This window comes from Protomyctophum parallelum (assembly GCF_964188405.1).
Source record: "Protomyctophum parallelum genome assembly, chromosome: 4".
NCBI classification, from domain to species: Eukaryota; Metazoa; Chordata; class Actinopteri; order Myctophiformes; family Myctophidae; genus Protomyctophum; species Protomyctophum parallelum.
Window position 1 is genome coordinate 33,457,862 of NC_139700.1, and position 14,974 is coordinate 33,472,835.

The window sequence follows — 14,974 nt, forward strand, 5'->3', positions numbered from 1 at the left end:
GTCCGGACACCTAGGTTAGTAATCCTGACAGTGTCTCGCAGGTTCAACTGATCCTGACAACCTTTGCTGTGTGTCTCCCCCCTCTCTCCCTGTTTCCACTATAACAAGCACTGTAGTTTGTTACAAAATAATCAGAACCCGCAATATTTACAGCAGATGCATTTTGCCCTCCATAATGGTTCCTAAAACACAAAATGCTGTGTTTTTGACACGACAAATACATGACATACAGTTACGCGATAAGAGCTGGAGTACTGAGTACAGGTTATTTGCATTGGTGTACAGGACAATTGGCCACTTTACATTACATTGTTAGGCAAGAAGCAACACCTATCTTCACCTATGTACTTACATTACAAAGGAGTGTCAATGACCGTAGTCTGATATGCATAGCCCGTGGATTTGAGAAGGGGTAGGGCCTTTTCTGGTTTCATCCTTTTAGCAGACCTTGTATTGTAGGCCTATACTTCCCTGTGCCTGTCCTTTCAAACTCTTAATAAAGTATCCAAGCAAGCCTACTATATATTGTGCATTTGTTTTGTTCTATGTATATAAAATAATATTAAAGTACAGCTTTCAACAGATTTGTGCCGCTGATGAATTGAACAATGTGGACCCTGTTGTAAACAAGTGTAATGCTTAATTGGGTCGTCCACTCACAGTTAACAGTCTTTGTATTGAGTTTGTGCTTGAAATGTACTGTAATTCTACAAACTGTTAATACATATTTCAATCAATCAATCAATCAATCAAGCATGGTCTACAGTGTGGTGAAAACATGTAATTTATTAACAAAGTAGCCTAAACCATTCATAAGTTTTATCTCGGTTTACAAGTTACAACCCCACCCACCAGTGACCAGACTGTGACCTTAGAGTATACTGTGACCCAGGCCAGTAGGCCAGACTCGGGTGCTTGAGTTGAGATCGGCTGGGGGGAGAGAAGAAGAAGAAGAAGAAAAAAAAGGGGGGGGGGGGACCCAGATCTACAATCTAATAATGCGTCGCATCGCGACGACTTGTTAGCTTGTAGATCTGTTGTTTTTGACAAGCTCCATCCTCGCTCCTCCCACCGTATGGTATCCAAGCAACAAGTGCCCAGAGCCTTGTCCTGATTGGCCCCCTTTCAAGAATCCGCCATATTCAAACTTCCGCCGTCACCGTCATTGTGTGTATCTATTCTGTTGTTGGTTGTTGCTTGCTGTTGTTGTCATCGGTTCACTTCTCTCACACGTAGTATTCGCCATAAATCAAATGTCTGACCGGTTTCATGTACGTTTCTACTACTTTTATTTCGCTACTATCGCTGCTTGTCATCACGTCTAGTAGGAAGCGTCGTTAAAATGGACGGGACGGAGGACGGTAACAACAAAAGGCAGAGCCTTCGCAGAATGTCCTCGAGGACGGCGTCCATTAGCAGTGTTATCAGTGCGGCAGTGCAGCCTCCGTCATCACCCCCACAGACAACAAGACGAAAGAACTCCAAAAAGTAAATAATATTATCACACTGAATTCCAAAGTTGTTCCTTGTTTTGATGGTCTGTCGTGAAATTGTATTACTTTGTTGCTTCTGCGGTATTGAAATAAATACAATAACACTTCCCTGCGGCCAGGGCTAGCTAGGCTATGATGCCCCCCTGCTAGCAATGATGCTACATTACATTAGCTGTCCAGTCAGTTGTTAGACTAGAGGGATATGTTATAAATTCGGGTATGTTATAAGTCGGGTACAGGGCATGGCTCGGTTTCATACCTTTTAAATGCCCTGTGTGCTTTTTAAACTTTTAGCTTAGGTGATGTATTAATTGTTTTTATTCTTATCTTGTCCCTTTATTTTCATTTTCTGCTTTATAGCACTTTGAGCTTTGTTTCATATGTAAAGTGCGTTATAAATATATTTTTTAAATTATTATTATTATTCAACTTTGTTTGTTTGAAACTCTAGATTTTTTTTACAATGGGTTGAATCTAGCCCAGAACCCAATGGTACTGAAGTTTCTGAAATTTTTTAGACCCAGACCATGGGGTCCTGTTCCAGCAGTATCCTGCCACCTGGTACGCAGACATACATAAAACATAAACAACGTGGATAACGCCTGTCTGCGCTCTTTGACGACTTTTTTTCCGTATGAGGGCTTCTGAATCTGTGAAGTATAAGTACCCATACATGCCGCTGCGAATATCTCCTGTGGCGCGGAAGCCGTTAAGTATTTGTTTGACCGATTTGGTCGCTTTGATTCTTCTCTTCCTTCCTTGTTTATTGACACCTCATTGTACCGCCTATCTGGCTAGCTAGTGGCGCTATAGCTATGACAGAGCAGATCAGAGGCAGGGACGTAGCCGGCACAAGCCAACCGCACACCGGGAGGCGGTACAATAAACGGTAAACAAACAAGAAGAAATAAAGCGACCAAATCGGTCAAACAAAGATTAAAAATACTTAACGGCTCCCGTTAGGAGATATTCGCAGCGGTTTGTATAGGTACTTATAGTTCACGAATTCAGAATAACTCAAACAAAAAAAGGCCGTCAAACGCCGCAGATACGATGTTACGGAGCATATTTATGTCCGCGTTACAAAATTCCCATACGAAAATATAGTTATGAACAGGGACCCTACAATAAAGCGACATCCAAATTTCAGAAAAGCTTTATGGAGGGTTCCGAGAGGGGCTAGGTTGAATCTAGAGTTGCAACAAGCTCCATCCACTTCCTATTCATCATTTTTGGTTTGTGATCTGCTTGTCTTAAACGACGTTAAACTCACCAACATTGCAGCTGTAGTCCAAGCTTGAATTATCCTCTTTCAATCTGCCGAGCTTGTTTTTCATAAAAATCCACCGTAGACATGTTATGAGCTACTTTCTGTCAAGACATCCTCTGCAAGTGATTATTTTTCTAAGTGCTGGAGTTCGGAAGCACTCGTCGTACGTCACTGAACGGCCCTGCATTCCACCTGTTTCGAATTTGCACATAATGCAGGAGGCAGCAGCGCGACCCTTTAACAAAAACGAGTGCTTCCAAACTGCAACACTTAGAAAAATAATCACTTGCAGAGGATGTCTTGACAGAAAGTAGCTCATAACATCTCTACGGTGGATTTTTATGAAAAACAAGCTCGGCAGATTGAAAGAGGATAATTCAAGCTTGGACTACAGCTGCAATGTTCGTGAGTTTAACGTCGTTTAAGACAAGCAGATCACAAACCAAAAATGATGAATAGGAAGTGGTTGGAGCTTGTTGCAACTCTAGATTCATCCCATTATAAGATAGAGTTGCAAATTGCGGCTAGTATTTACTTAGCTCCCAATGTTTTACACTGATAAGAACAATAGAGGGAGAAGCACAGGAAACTGGTCAGATGACAGGAGTCCCAGGACACAGGAAAATATCCATAAGCTGCATGGCAAAATAAGAATAAGAAATGGGAAGAATATGATATCAGTCTTATTGGACAGTGAGTGAACACAATGATGTACGGATTGTGCTGGAGTCGCCCAAGACAAACAAACCACTAAGGTTTGTCGGGTTGCTCACCTAATGTGAAACTTTCAACATAAACCATTTTATTGAAATGCATTTTTAAAACATACCGTGGGAAAGTGAATATTTTGAAAATGTTTGCAATTGCAATTTAATAATGATTTACATTGAAGACATGGAGGCTGCAAAGGATTGGAGAAATTTGGAGCTACTTTTGCATTTTTGCAAGTTTTTGCACAGTGGAGTACAGTGTAAAGCCCTAACCAGAGCACCAAGAGACAGTTTTAGTGTTGTCCCTAGCCTACGCCTGCTGTGTTTTTTTTTATTGATATATTATTAATTATTGATAATATTTATTAACATCAGAATTACAATACATTTCAAGCACAAACTCATTTGTTAACTGTTAACCCTAACCCAGTGGACGACCCAATTAAGCATTACACTTGTTTACAAGAGGGTCCACCATGTTCAATTCATCAAAACAATTAGAGACGTGTGATATCATATGTCCTGTTGCACGATGACGCGCGTCGTCCCTAGTGATTCAACGCATGGAATTCAATGACCCAAACCACACCAAAGGGTCGAGACCGTTTAGCGTTAACTCCTTGCAACCGTTTGGACCCAAGGAGTTGCATGGTGACCCTTTGGTGTGGTTAGGGCTTAAATGTGCCTGACTAAGGGCCGATTCATACTCTTATTTTAGAGACGAATAAAAGTCGGTTCGGCTCTGTAGAGCCTACAATGTGACGTAATTTGAGGTTCGAGGGGGGTGTGTACCGTCCTAAAGTCGGCTCTTCGGTGCTACTGAAAAATAGGCTAGTATGAATCGGCCCTTTGAGCACTGGTGTCTGTCGCACACCGAAAAGACCTGCTGAGACATAGTGGGCAACCAAGTATAATGAGCCTTTAGTGGAAAGGAAAGGAAAGGTACTATGTTAGTATGTTTACCCAGGGTAACTGGACTAAGCTCAAGAACTTGTTTACAGCCAGGCCCTGCTCATAGAACATTTCATGGTAGAGGTTCAATGCCTTGTCCAAGGACACTTCAGCTGTGGTAATTTTAACGTGCCGGTCCGGGGATACGAACTAGCGACCTTCCGATATCAAGACCGCTCCGCAAACTGTTCGGCCACCGCTTCCTCTAATAGTGGATTCACACTGAGACGGACTGAATCCGTTTCATTGGAACCGTTTCCGAATACGGTTGCCTGGTCCCCGATGGCCATGATTCACATTACCCGAGATTCAACAGCGCACCCGGGTACACTTGCATAACACACTTTAATCCTCCTGATGACGGTGTGCTTGATGGCTGGCGCGCACGGACACTGACCATCAACTCTGCGACATTGTCTCAAATTAATCCAGACACACTGAATTGCATTGCCTCTTTGCCGTTATACTACTATACTGTCAGCCTGCCTGCTATTCACTGTGTCAGTCAGTTCTGTGCTCCAGTGTCGTGTTTGATATTAGTTTGCTATGGATTCTACTTTAGCATTATTTTTATTTTGTTTTACTTTGGAAACTATGCCAAGCAAAGCCCAAGAGCCACGTGTAATAAGATCAGCGCGTACTGCGGTGCTGCGCGTATACGCAGATTCAACAGGAGACGGGCGGCGTTGAGAAATGAGCTGGTGTTACGCGTTGTGCAGCACTGCAGCGGCTGTGTTTTCTTTTGTTGACGCTTGGCTTGTCGACTAGAGATTATGTCACGTTCTTTAAAAAAAAACAGTCCACTTCCTTCTTTAGGTACGCATGCATTCACATTGGAACGATCCGTATCTGAATACACTGCAATGGTCCAGAGACCCGCCCCCCATGCGGTCCCGGGGACGGTTGGGCAATCCGCTCCCGGGAACGGTACACATCATTCACACTACCACAACATCTGCCAAGAGTGCGCACCCGGGACCATAGTGTGAATCCCCTATAAGTGTCCATAGCTGATCATATCGGCCTGCCCTCCATGAACTGACTTTCCTAAACAGACTACCCTGTTACTATGTGCAACCGCTTTGTTTTGCCACTGTAACGTTTTGTTAACCCATTCTTCATGCATGAGTCACTCAGATGTTCATCATCCATAACAACCTCTTTCCGTTTCTCTAATTTTAAATGTTATGATCTGAAGGTTAATAATTACGTCATCGTCATTACAACCACACCCTTTATGGTGGAAATGTTTCCATGTTCCCTGCTATTAAAAATGAGGGAAAAGGGAGGCTGTTTGATATATGAAAACACAGAATTCATAATCTAGAACAATTGATTATTTAATTTCCCTCAACTTCCGTCCTTTCCTGTAGGCCCCCACTGCAGAGAGGAAGCTCGTTCACTTTCCTGACTCCAGGAACACCATGGGACTTCAGTCTAGTGAGTTAACATTGATTGCCACTGTGTAAGACTTATAGGATCCACCTCTTTCATACTAATCAATTTCTGTATTGCTTGACAATTAGATTGTGGTTGTTATAATAAGGCCATGATTCATGTCTCACTGACTGGAAATATTTTATTTTATTATTTTATTTGCATTTCATTATTATCGCTTTGCGTCTTTGAGACATAATGATAGCGCTTATTAATTTTAGACATCTGTTCGGCTTATTGGACTTGTCAAAGTAATGTGCATCGTCGTCACTTCTCTGCAGAAAAGAAAACGGAAGGAGAAGGATGATGACACAGTCAGTCTGTCCGGCTTTGACCTCAAGGTGAGCGTCAATCCAACCCATCTGAGAGAGAGAGAGAGAGACTAAAAGTAATGGGTGAATGAATGGGCATGAACTGAGTCTGTGTCTGTGTCCTGTACAATGAGTGGGTTTTCTCTACTTACAGGAACCTAACCACAAGCGTGGACGACCACTGTCCAGAGTGTCTTCATTGGCCAACCTTATCTCCCCCTCAAAGAATGGGGCAGTTCGGCGGTTTGGACAGACCATTCAGGTACACAACTTTTCTATAGTGTCTGTTAGGCCAGTGTTTTGCAGGATGCGCTGTGGTGCTCTGCCATTCTTTTGTGCAGTCTACAAAACATAACAGCTTGCAGCACCTATTTTGCTTTGAGTTGTAATTTCTTTTAACTTCGCTTAAGGACGGTAATTTCGTTCTCTAGGCTTGCCGTAGGCATAGACAGATTGCCTGTTCCAACCCTTAAATGAACATTGGTGTGAACAGAAAGAGGACTGTGAAAACAAAATGCATCCTGTCTGATCCGGCCCTTAATAATGCCCATAATGCCGGCATAAACTAATGCAATGTCTTCCTTTTGTGTTTGATCATAATGGCACCTTTTAATTATGTCCCTTAGTCAATGGCGCAGCGCGGTGATAAGTCACCAGGACTGTGTCTCAAACCAAGCAGCAAGGCAGCAGGCCCCACCCCCACCAAACGAAGAAATAGCACACTGTGGTCTGAGACGATGGACATCCATCAGAAGAACACATTCTCCCTAAAAGAGATCAAGAGACAAGAGGTAATAATTTAAAATCATTAAAAAAAATAAAAAAATACAGAGCGCATTCCTGATTCATGCTGTGATTGACGCTTTCGTGCATTCTCTCCAGGCTATTCACGAGCTTTACAGGGGAGAGCAGGATCTCATTGAAGACCTCCAGCTCGCACGAAAGGTGCTTAATATTATTTTAATGATCATACAGAATTTAAACATTTTTACTTGTCTTGGTGCTTTAATAAGTAACTCTCTCACTGGTGTTTTGTGTGAATTTAGGCATATCATGATCCCATGTTGAAGCTTTCTATTTTGACTGAGGAGGAACTGACTCATATCTTCGGGGACCTGGATGCGTACATCCCTTTGCACGAGGGTAAGCCATTACCACTCGCACTTGGGAGTCACTGTTAAACCAGTTTGCTGTTAATTTAATTTCTAGGTCTTATGTAGGGAGGGCATCCAGTTATTTAACCAATTTAAACTGGCTAAAGGTCCTTTCAGATGGGGAGCGAGTGACGCAGGCGTTGTCGCCTCAATCAGCGTCAGGTCTGCTCCAGTTCTGCTCATGAGGGGCGCGGAAAGAAAAAAAAACTTGCCACAATCCAGGTCTAGTCACGGTCCCGTGAAAATACGCTTGCCTAGAGGCAAAATAGCATACTGTATCTACAAGGTTACAACCCGTTGCATCATGTCATTCACGGTTTGCCGTATGACAACGTCTATAGGACTTAAGTGGTTACATTTTGATGGTACGATCCCTAGCATAAACAGGAGGGTGCATTCCAGCTGTTGACTTGTCACTGGTGGGTGGCTTGTACTATATATATATATTCTATAGTGCCACTGCCTAGTACCTACCAACTCTTCCAAAGTGCCCATGAGCAAGTTCTATGGCCTGAGTGACCTCTGTGATAAAGTAAATGGAGATGAAAGCCTTTATTTGAAACACTGCTCAAACCAACCACTAAAAACAAAACAAAAACAAACTAGAAAAAGTGCCCCTCGGGGCACAGGTCTCCACCAGGGCAGGTCAGGTTGTGGCCTCCTGGTGGCGCTATAATAGGCCAATGTGTAAAGGGTGACATTTCTTCTTAAGCCTTGGATGACAATTGGATGATTTGAGGCATTTTGGTGGAGACATTTTGGTGGAGACAATGAAAGTTACTTGAGTATGTTTGTTCTTGACAGCAGTTATGATATTTTTAAACAGAGAATTCAAGAGTGCTATTCACCTAAAAATGTTCTTGGAGCTGAGGATACTAGAGGAGGCTTTTCTAGTCAATGTCTGTGCACTAGAATCTAGTGCACACTGCACAGACATTTTCATCTCAGCCATTCCAGGTGTTCATGCATATAGCTATAATAAATGTAAGGACAAATATAATTTTCAACCAGTATAAAAGTTATTTATTGCACTGGAATACATGTGTATTTAGATGACTGTGTATGATGGAGGTACAGCACCTTTCCAAAAAATTTGAATATCATGGAAAGGTTTGCTGATTGCCTCAATGCCACGGCGTATCGAGGCAGTGATGAAGGCAAAGGGATTCCCAATCAAGTATTGAAGATTGACATTTCTGTTAAGTACCAAATTTTGATTTATTTGATGTTATTCTAATTTCTTAATGTGGCAATTCAGATTAAAACATTCATGCTCTGCAAAAACTGAGGAGTAAATGGTGATTTCTTCACAATATTCTATTTTTTTTTTAAACCTGTGTTTAGTGACAAATACAATGTTTGTTCTTCTAATGAGATGGTTTTCTCTCTGCAGAACTATTGATGAAGCTCACCAAAGGCACTGGCCTAGATGGAACAGTAGGTCCGGTCGGACAGATTGTTATAGACTGGGTAAGTAGGACAGCAGTCATATCATATGCTCAAATTTGCATTTAAAAGTGTTTTCTAAAGGCCCTATTTGATAATCAAATGAGGGTTTTCCTGCTGTCTGAACAAAACATTGTGTCTTTTTCAGTTGCCTGGCTTGAATGCTTACAAAGGCTACTGCAGCAATCAGCTGGCTGCCAAAGCCCTGTTGGACCAGAAGAAGCAGGACAAACGGGTCCAGGACTTCCTGCAGCGTTGTCTGGAGTCACCCTTCAGCAGGAAACTGGACCTCTGGAGCTTCTTGGACATCCCCCGCTCACGTCTGGTTAAATACCCGCTGCTACTCCGAGAGATCCTCAGACACACGCCACCCGATCACCCAGATGTACCCAATCTGGAAAGAGCTGTATGTTACTTATTGCATATATTGTGATGTTCAATGGATAACAATGAATACTGCTTTGTTTTTGTAATTGTGATACATTCTTTTGTCATTTTTATAAAATAACCAAATATAATGTGGCCATTCAGATTACCATAATCCAGGGAATTCTGACTGAGATCAACTTGAGGAAAGGGGAATCGGAGTGCCAGTACTATATTGACAAGTTGGAGTACCTAGACGATAAGCAGAGAGACCCACTCATAGACGACTGCAAGAGTCTTCTATGTCACGGAGAGCTGCGGAACAAGAGTGGCTCAGTAAGAATCTCACTCTTAAGCCCCAGCTAGAAGCAGCTTCTTCCTTCTAGCTTCCAACCTAGAACCCAACTTCTAAAAGCTGGGTTCTAGGTTCCTGCTTTTAGAAGCTGCTTCTAGCCAATCGAAGCACAGCGTGGTCTAAGGAGCTAACCGTGGACGGTGCCGGTGGACTGAACACCCACACCCACCCATAAAAACGAATATTACGGTTTTTAGATTAGCAGATGTAGATTGACAGACGTGAAAGATCTATGTACTTTCATTAACATTTCGTTTAATAACCTTTTATCACCGAGCCCGACACCACACGGGTTTCTGAGACTGCAGAGAGGCTGTCTCTGCTCTGAGCCTACGTACTGTGTATGTGTGAGTGAGAGAGCCGTTTACAATCATCGGGCAACAACATACTTTTATAAATTAAATAACCTTTAAATGGGTTGCAATGCACATTGTGTGACCAAGTTGACCAACCCACCTCTCGCTCTCCCACCCCGAGCACAGCGGTAGAACAGGTGCGCACTTTAAAATGCTGAAATGCTGACTATTTTCTGTCAATTAAAAGCACTACAGCTGCAAGTTGTGTGACGGATACCTTGGGTTTGCCCACTTTCTGAAAAAAGCTGCTTCAAAATAATCTTAGCGTGCTTTATTTTTCCAGCTTCTGCCAGTGTGAACGAAGCTTTGTCTTATTTATGCTTGGTACATGCAGCATTACTTAAACGCACACAATAAAACATAGCTGAAAAGCGTATTCTACAAGTAAACATTTTCCTCTCTCTGTTAATGTGAAATTCACGCTTGGTTTTCATGTTGTATTTTAGAAACTGCACGTGTTCCTGTTCTCCGAACTTTTGGTTCTGTCACGACCAGTGACTCGCAATGAGAGGAGTTGTTTCCAGGTCTATCGGCAACCCATTCCAATTCGGGACTTGGCACTGGAAGAACTTCAGGACGGGGAAATACGCATGGGTGGTTCCTTCAGAGGAGCGTTCACCAATGGGGATAAAGGTACGTCTATATACCTTAATCCGTGATAAAGTAAGGAGAATTTTGTGTAAAGCCAAACCACACCAAAGTGTCGAGACGGGACGAGACGGTTTTAGCGTTCGTCCCAGTGGTGTCATATGTCCTGTACAGTTGCACGTCGACCCAAGTGATACAACTGGTTCATTTCAATGGCCCAAACCACACAAATGGGTTCGCCATGCAACTACTCGCAACCGTTTGGTTGCAAGGAGTTGCATGGCGATCCATTGGTGTGGTTTGGGCTTAATACCAAAGTGTTATCTACAGGTTCAACCTTGCTTGTTCGGAGTGAATGTACGGGGGAGCAATTTTGGAGGCTCTTGTCCAGAGTGCATGATCAGAGTAGATGGTATGAACTTAGTTAACAAATGACAGGGTAAATTAAGGGCCACGTAAATAAGAGTACTTTGGGAGTACAAACGTGGCTTGCTGTGGTTCGTTACAACAGAAATGTGCATGCATAGTGTGAGGGCTGCCAAGTGTTGCTTTGTTTTGTTTTTCGCCCACGTCTTTGAGAAGCTTGACTGGGCAAGATCTCAATTGACTGGGCCTGTGCCCGAGTGGCCCAATGCACGCTACGCTTCTGCCGGTGACTACACACCTACTGTCTATGCAGTATGCACACAGGATAAATAGGTTATCCCCACACACATTCAAAGATGTCATGTCATGTCATGCTTTTATCTGACTTTGATGTTTGTTTCCTTGTGGCTGTAGTGTCAACCACAACATTACAACTAAGGCATGGCAAACAGAGTGGTCATGGAAAATAAAGGGAACTTTGCATTAGAACATTTGGCTGTTGTCTTTCCAACCAATGCACCAAGTTGACATGCTCAAGAAACCTTGCACTTATGTAGAGATGGCAAGTATAAGCAGTCCTCAAGTGTCTTGCTCAGGGACCAGGCGACACCAGGACAGGATGTCCAATTAGTCCATAATGTTGGTCTGGTTAGGTTTTCAGTTGCAGAGTCAGATGGTCAGCTCTGATTATCGTGTAATTTAAATGGACATCAGACTCAAAACAAGACGTTTTAGTTGATAAATGAAGCACAGCGATAGTTTATACTTGTGAGTCGCATGCCTAAGCTGTAATCAACTGTCAGTCAGTTCCTATTCTCATTCTCATCTCATTCACATTCATAGTTTTCATACTCTAATCAGAGCTCACGCTCTTAACAGAGCATTCCTTTAAATATGGCTCTCTGCTTCACTACTACAGCTGCTTCATCGATCACAGGCAGTCAGGCAGTGCTGCTGCGGCGGCTGTTGACAAAGCTTGCCTCCTCCACAACAGCCGCCACCTTTTGATCACAGTCTGGCATAAGCTCAAATACTTGGGAAATATGTCTGCTGATTCAAGCTAAATATTAATGCCAATGATGTATTGCTTACGTATTGCTCAAACGTGTAAACTGAATGTTGCACTTGAATTCGAGTGTGCATGGCTCCAAGTAAACTAGAATTCAATGTTGATATAGCTTTAAAATGCATTAAAGTTTGCATGATTCAAGTTCATCTCATTAACAACTATGATACGTGCTGTTCTTGTATACCCACGAGGGGTTTTGCGAATGCTCTCTGATTCTGCTTAGCATGCTGCTTCGACAAAATTCAGAGAATATCTCCCAGAGGGTGGTGCCTTTAACACTAAGTTTAACTGTATGCCATTTGTTGTAATAATTGGTCAATCTACTTTGACGTGAGCGTTTCTTGATATTATGACCAGTCTGGGCTTTTCAACATGCTGAATTTTTCATTCACCATGTCCCTCTTCTTGCAGCTAAGAACATATTCCGTGTGAGCTCTGTGGATCCGTCCCACGGCCAGTCCCACACCCTGCAGGTCAACGATGTCTATCACAGACAGCAGTGGCTCAACTGCCTGCGTAGCGCCATGGCCCAGCACCAGGGAGTCATCAGAGATCAACGCCGCTCCTCCACAGCCTCAGACATCAGCGTCTGTGATGAACAAGCCGACGAGAACTGCCCTCATGTCTCCAGCACGAAACTAGGCCCCCGGGCGCACTCCAGCACTGGGCTGGAGAAGAAGTTCTGCAGCTCGCTAGAGAGGAAGGAAACTGGGGTCTAGACCTCTAGAAGATCCTCTTGAGCAGAGTCTGGGCTTAAGCACATGGACAGTATGTTTTAAAAAAAGATCTCTTGGAATCCTTCGTGTGAATGAATGAATGGTAATGCCACCTCTGTTTTAGCTATAGCGTAGAAATAAAATATAGAATGGACATTTACATTTATAGCAATGTTGAAGACATAATTATTTCAGCTCTGTGAAACGTTTGTTTGATGCAGAATTGTTTTGCATTTCATGCAGTTCCCCAGCAAAGGAGATGGTTGTGAACATGTACAGTATGTAGGTGCTTATGACCTATCTATACTGCTGTATATCTATATTTTCTTCCTTGCTTGCTTAGTAAAAAGCTCTTATGAGTGGTAGTAACTGTTTAGCAGCTATGAAAGAAATCCGTCCAACTATATTGTTGAGTGTTCATTTAAAAAAAAAGTATTGGTTTACAAATGAATCATGTGCCAGTGTGACTGAAATGTATTTAGTTTACTATGAAAATGCTATGAAATCTGTAATTGTTTTGCATCGTCTTGTATGTTAAAAAAAAATAGACATTGTTCAATACCACTGCTATAGCTCTTAAGAAGGATTCTTTACTTCAAACAAAATGTGGCGAACATTTATCCTATTGGTCTCACTTCTTAAACTGAAGGGTAAACTTTTTGTCAGTTTTAATTTGTCATGTTTCTTTTTTTTTCAGAAGGCTGTTTGGTAAAGTGACCTATATGGGCAGACTGAAGTTACAGCATTAGTTGCCAAGTTGGCCTAACAACAACCTAGCCAATTGTAAGCTAAACTTGTGCTTGAAGAACAATGGTTGCTTGTCTGGAAACAATCTGTTTAGTCCAGCTGTACAGTAACTACAGTTCCAACAAACTGATTATTTTAGGTGAGGAATAGCCCCACGTGGTTGCTCAGTCTTGATACATTTCACTTACAATATTATGGAAATAATACTCAATCTTGCATCTCTGCATCAATTTCACACAATGCCTAGTTTACAGGTTTATAGTGTTTGTTTACAAACAGCTGCAGCTACTTCACTAGTGCAGAGCAAGATTGAAGAATGTCAGCCAAGATATACAATAAAATGGAGATATGTTAGTACATCTTGTTACTTAAATTAGCCACAGCCCACAGGCATAGCTCTGACAAGCTGTGTGTAGGATCCAGCAGGGAAGCGTGCACCTCTCAAAACATTCTACGGGTGCGGAACCAAAATACTTACAGGTGAGAGAAGATTAAGTTCACACACCAGGTCTTGAGCTCCAAACTATTTCATATATATATTAGATAATACATAATTGTAACTCTATGAAATAATGTTTGGAGCTCAAGACCTGGTGTGCAAACTTCATCTCACAAGCTCTGTGTAAACATGATGGTCAACATTTCTTAATGGGACTGACAAACTACATGTACAGTATGTGATGAAATAAAGTATTTGATCACTATCAAGGTTGATTTCCTTAGTATGAGGCTATGACAATAGCCAACAATCTACAAGACTCATGCAACCAAACATCCCCTAAACCTGATTGTTCATTCACTGTCTAGACATAACTTAAAACAATTGGCCCAGTTTACACCTTTTCCACATTATGATCTGGACTAGTTTTACCAGTTAATGTATCCCGATAACAGAAACACAATATCAACAGATACAGTATTTGATAATTCCTTTAATTTTAAAGCATCATTGAAACCTAGTATCTGTTGTAATTGCAATCTAAATTTCCCCATCACTTTATTTAGAATGTAATAATTCTCTAGTAAGTCCCTTAAGTTGCAGCCTATAACATACAATAAATGCACATAATCTCTGTACATGCATGCATGTATGTCTAGTTCACATGTATGAAATTCCCCACCAGCCATTTGATTACTTAGTCCAAAAGTGGACTCAGTTTGCAGACGTTTACCACTGCACAAGGACTTTCCAGAACCGATATGCCCATAATAAATGGCCATACATGGTCTGATAACTTAACACATAAACCAACTAAATAGAAAAATCGGCAAAATGCAAGACTGGCTCAGCTGCAATTTATCTTGTTTATTTGAGATCGCTGATGTTTTTCGGCGGTAACCTTCAGAGCAGACTAAAAAGTGTCTTAAAAAAACTTTTTAGTCTGCTCTATAGGAGGCTACTGCCGAAACGTGTCAGCGTTCTCAAATAAACATAGATCATACACCTCATTTGATTATTGTAATCCCAGGAGGTATGCTTTTATTCAACTCATTTAAATGGCACCTCCACAAATTAGAAACATACAACTAACAATAGTGATAAGATTGGCCTGAGGTCATTTCAAACACTGTAATGTTACCTCTGGAACTTCAGTCCTGCCAATATACAGTAGCTGGGACATGGCACCAATCACAATTA

At 42.0% G+C, this 14,974-nt stretch overlaps 1 protein-coding gene across 2 annotated transcripts; it reads left to right on the plus strand.

The window, feature by feature from the left end:
* Positions 1-1,195: 1,195 nt before the first annotated feature.
* Positions 1,196-14,050, plus strand: LOC310857526 (neuroepithelial cell-transforming gene 1 protein-like). Of its 2 annotated transcripts, XM_083763229.1 has the most exons (13): positions 1,196-1,488; positions 5,798-5,864; positions 6,143-6,202; positions 6,327-6,434; positions 6,799-6,963; positions 7,055-7,117; positions 7,219-7,315; positions 8,720-8,796; positions 8,921-9,178; positions 9,304-9,474; positions 10,296-10,482; positions 12,284-12,640; positions 12,832-14,050. In XM_083763229.1, exons 1-12 carry the CDS (start codon positions 1,343-1,345, stop codon positions 12,589-12,591), a joined length of 1,707 nt encoding a protein of 568 aa, XP_083619355.1. In that variant the 5' UTR covers positions 1,196-1,342; the 3' UTR covers positions 12,592-12,640; positions 12,832-14,050. The 2 variants fall into 2 exon arrangements, with proteins under 2 accessions (XP_083619355.1, XP_083619354.1); XM_083763228.1 differs by having other exon boundaries at positions 12,284-14,050.
* Positions 14,051-14,974: the final 924 nt, after the last annotated feature.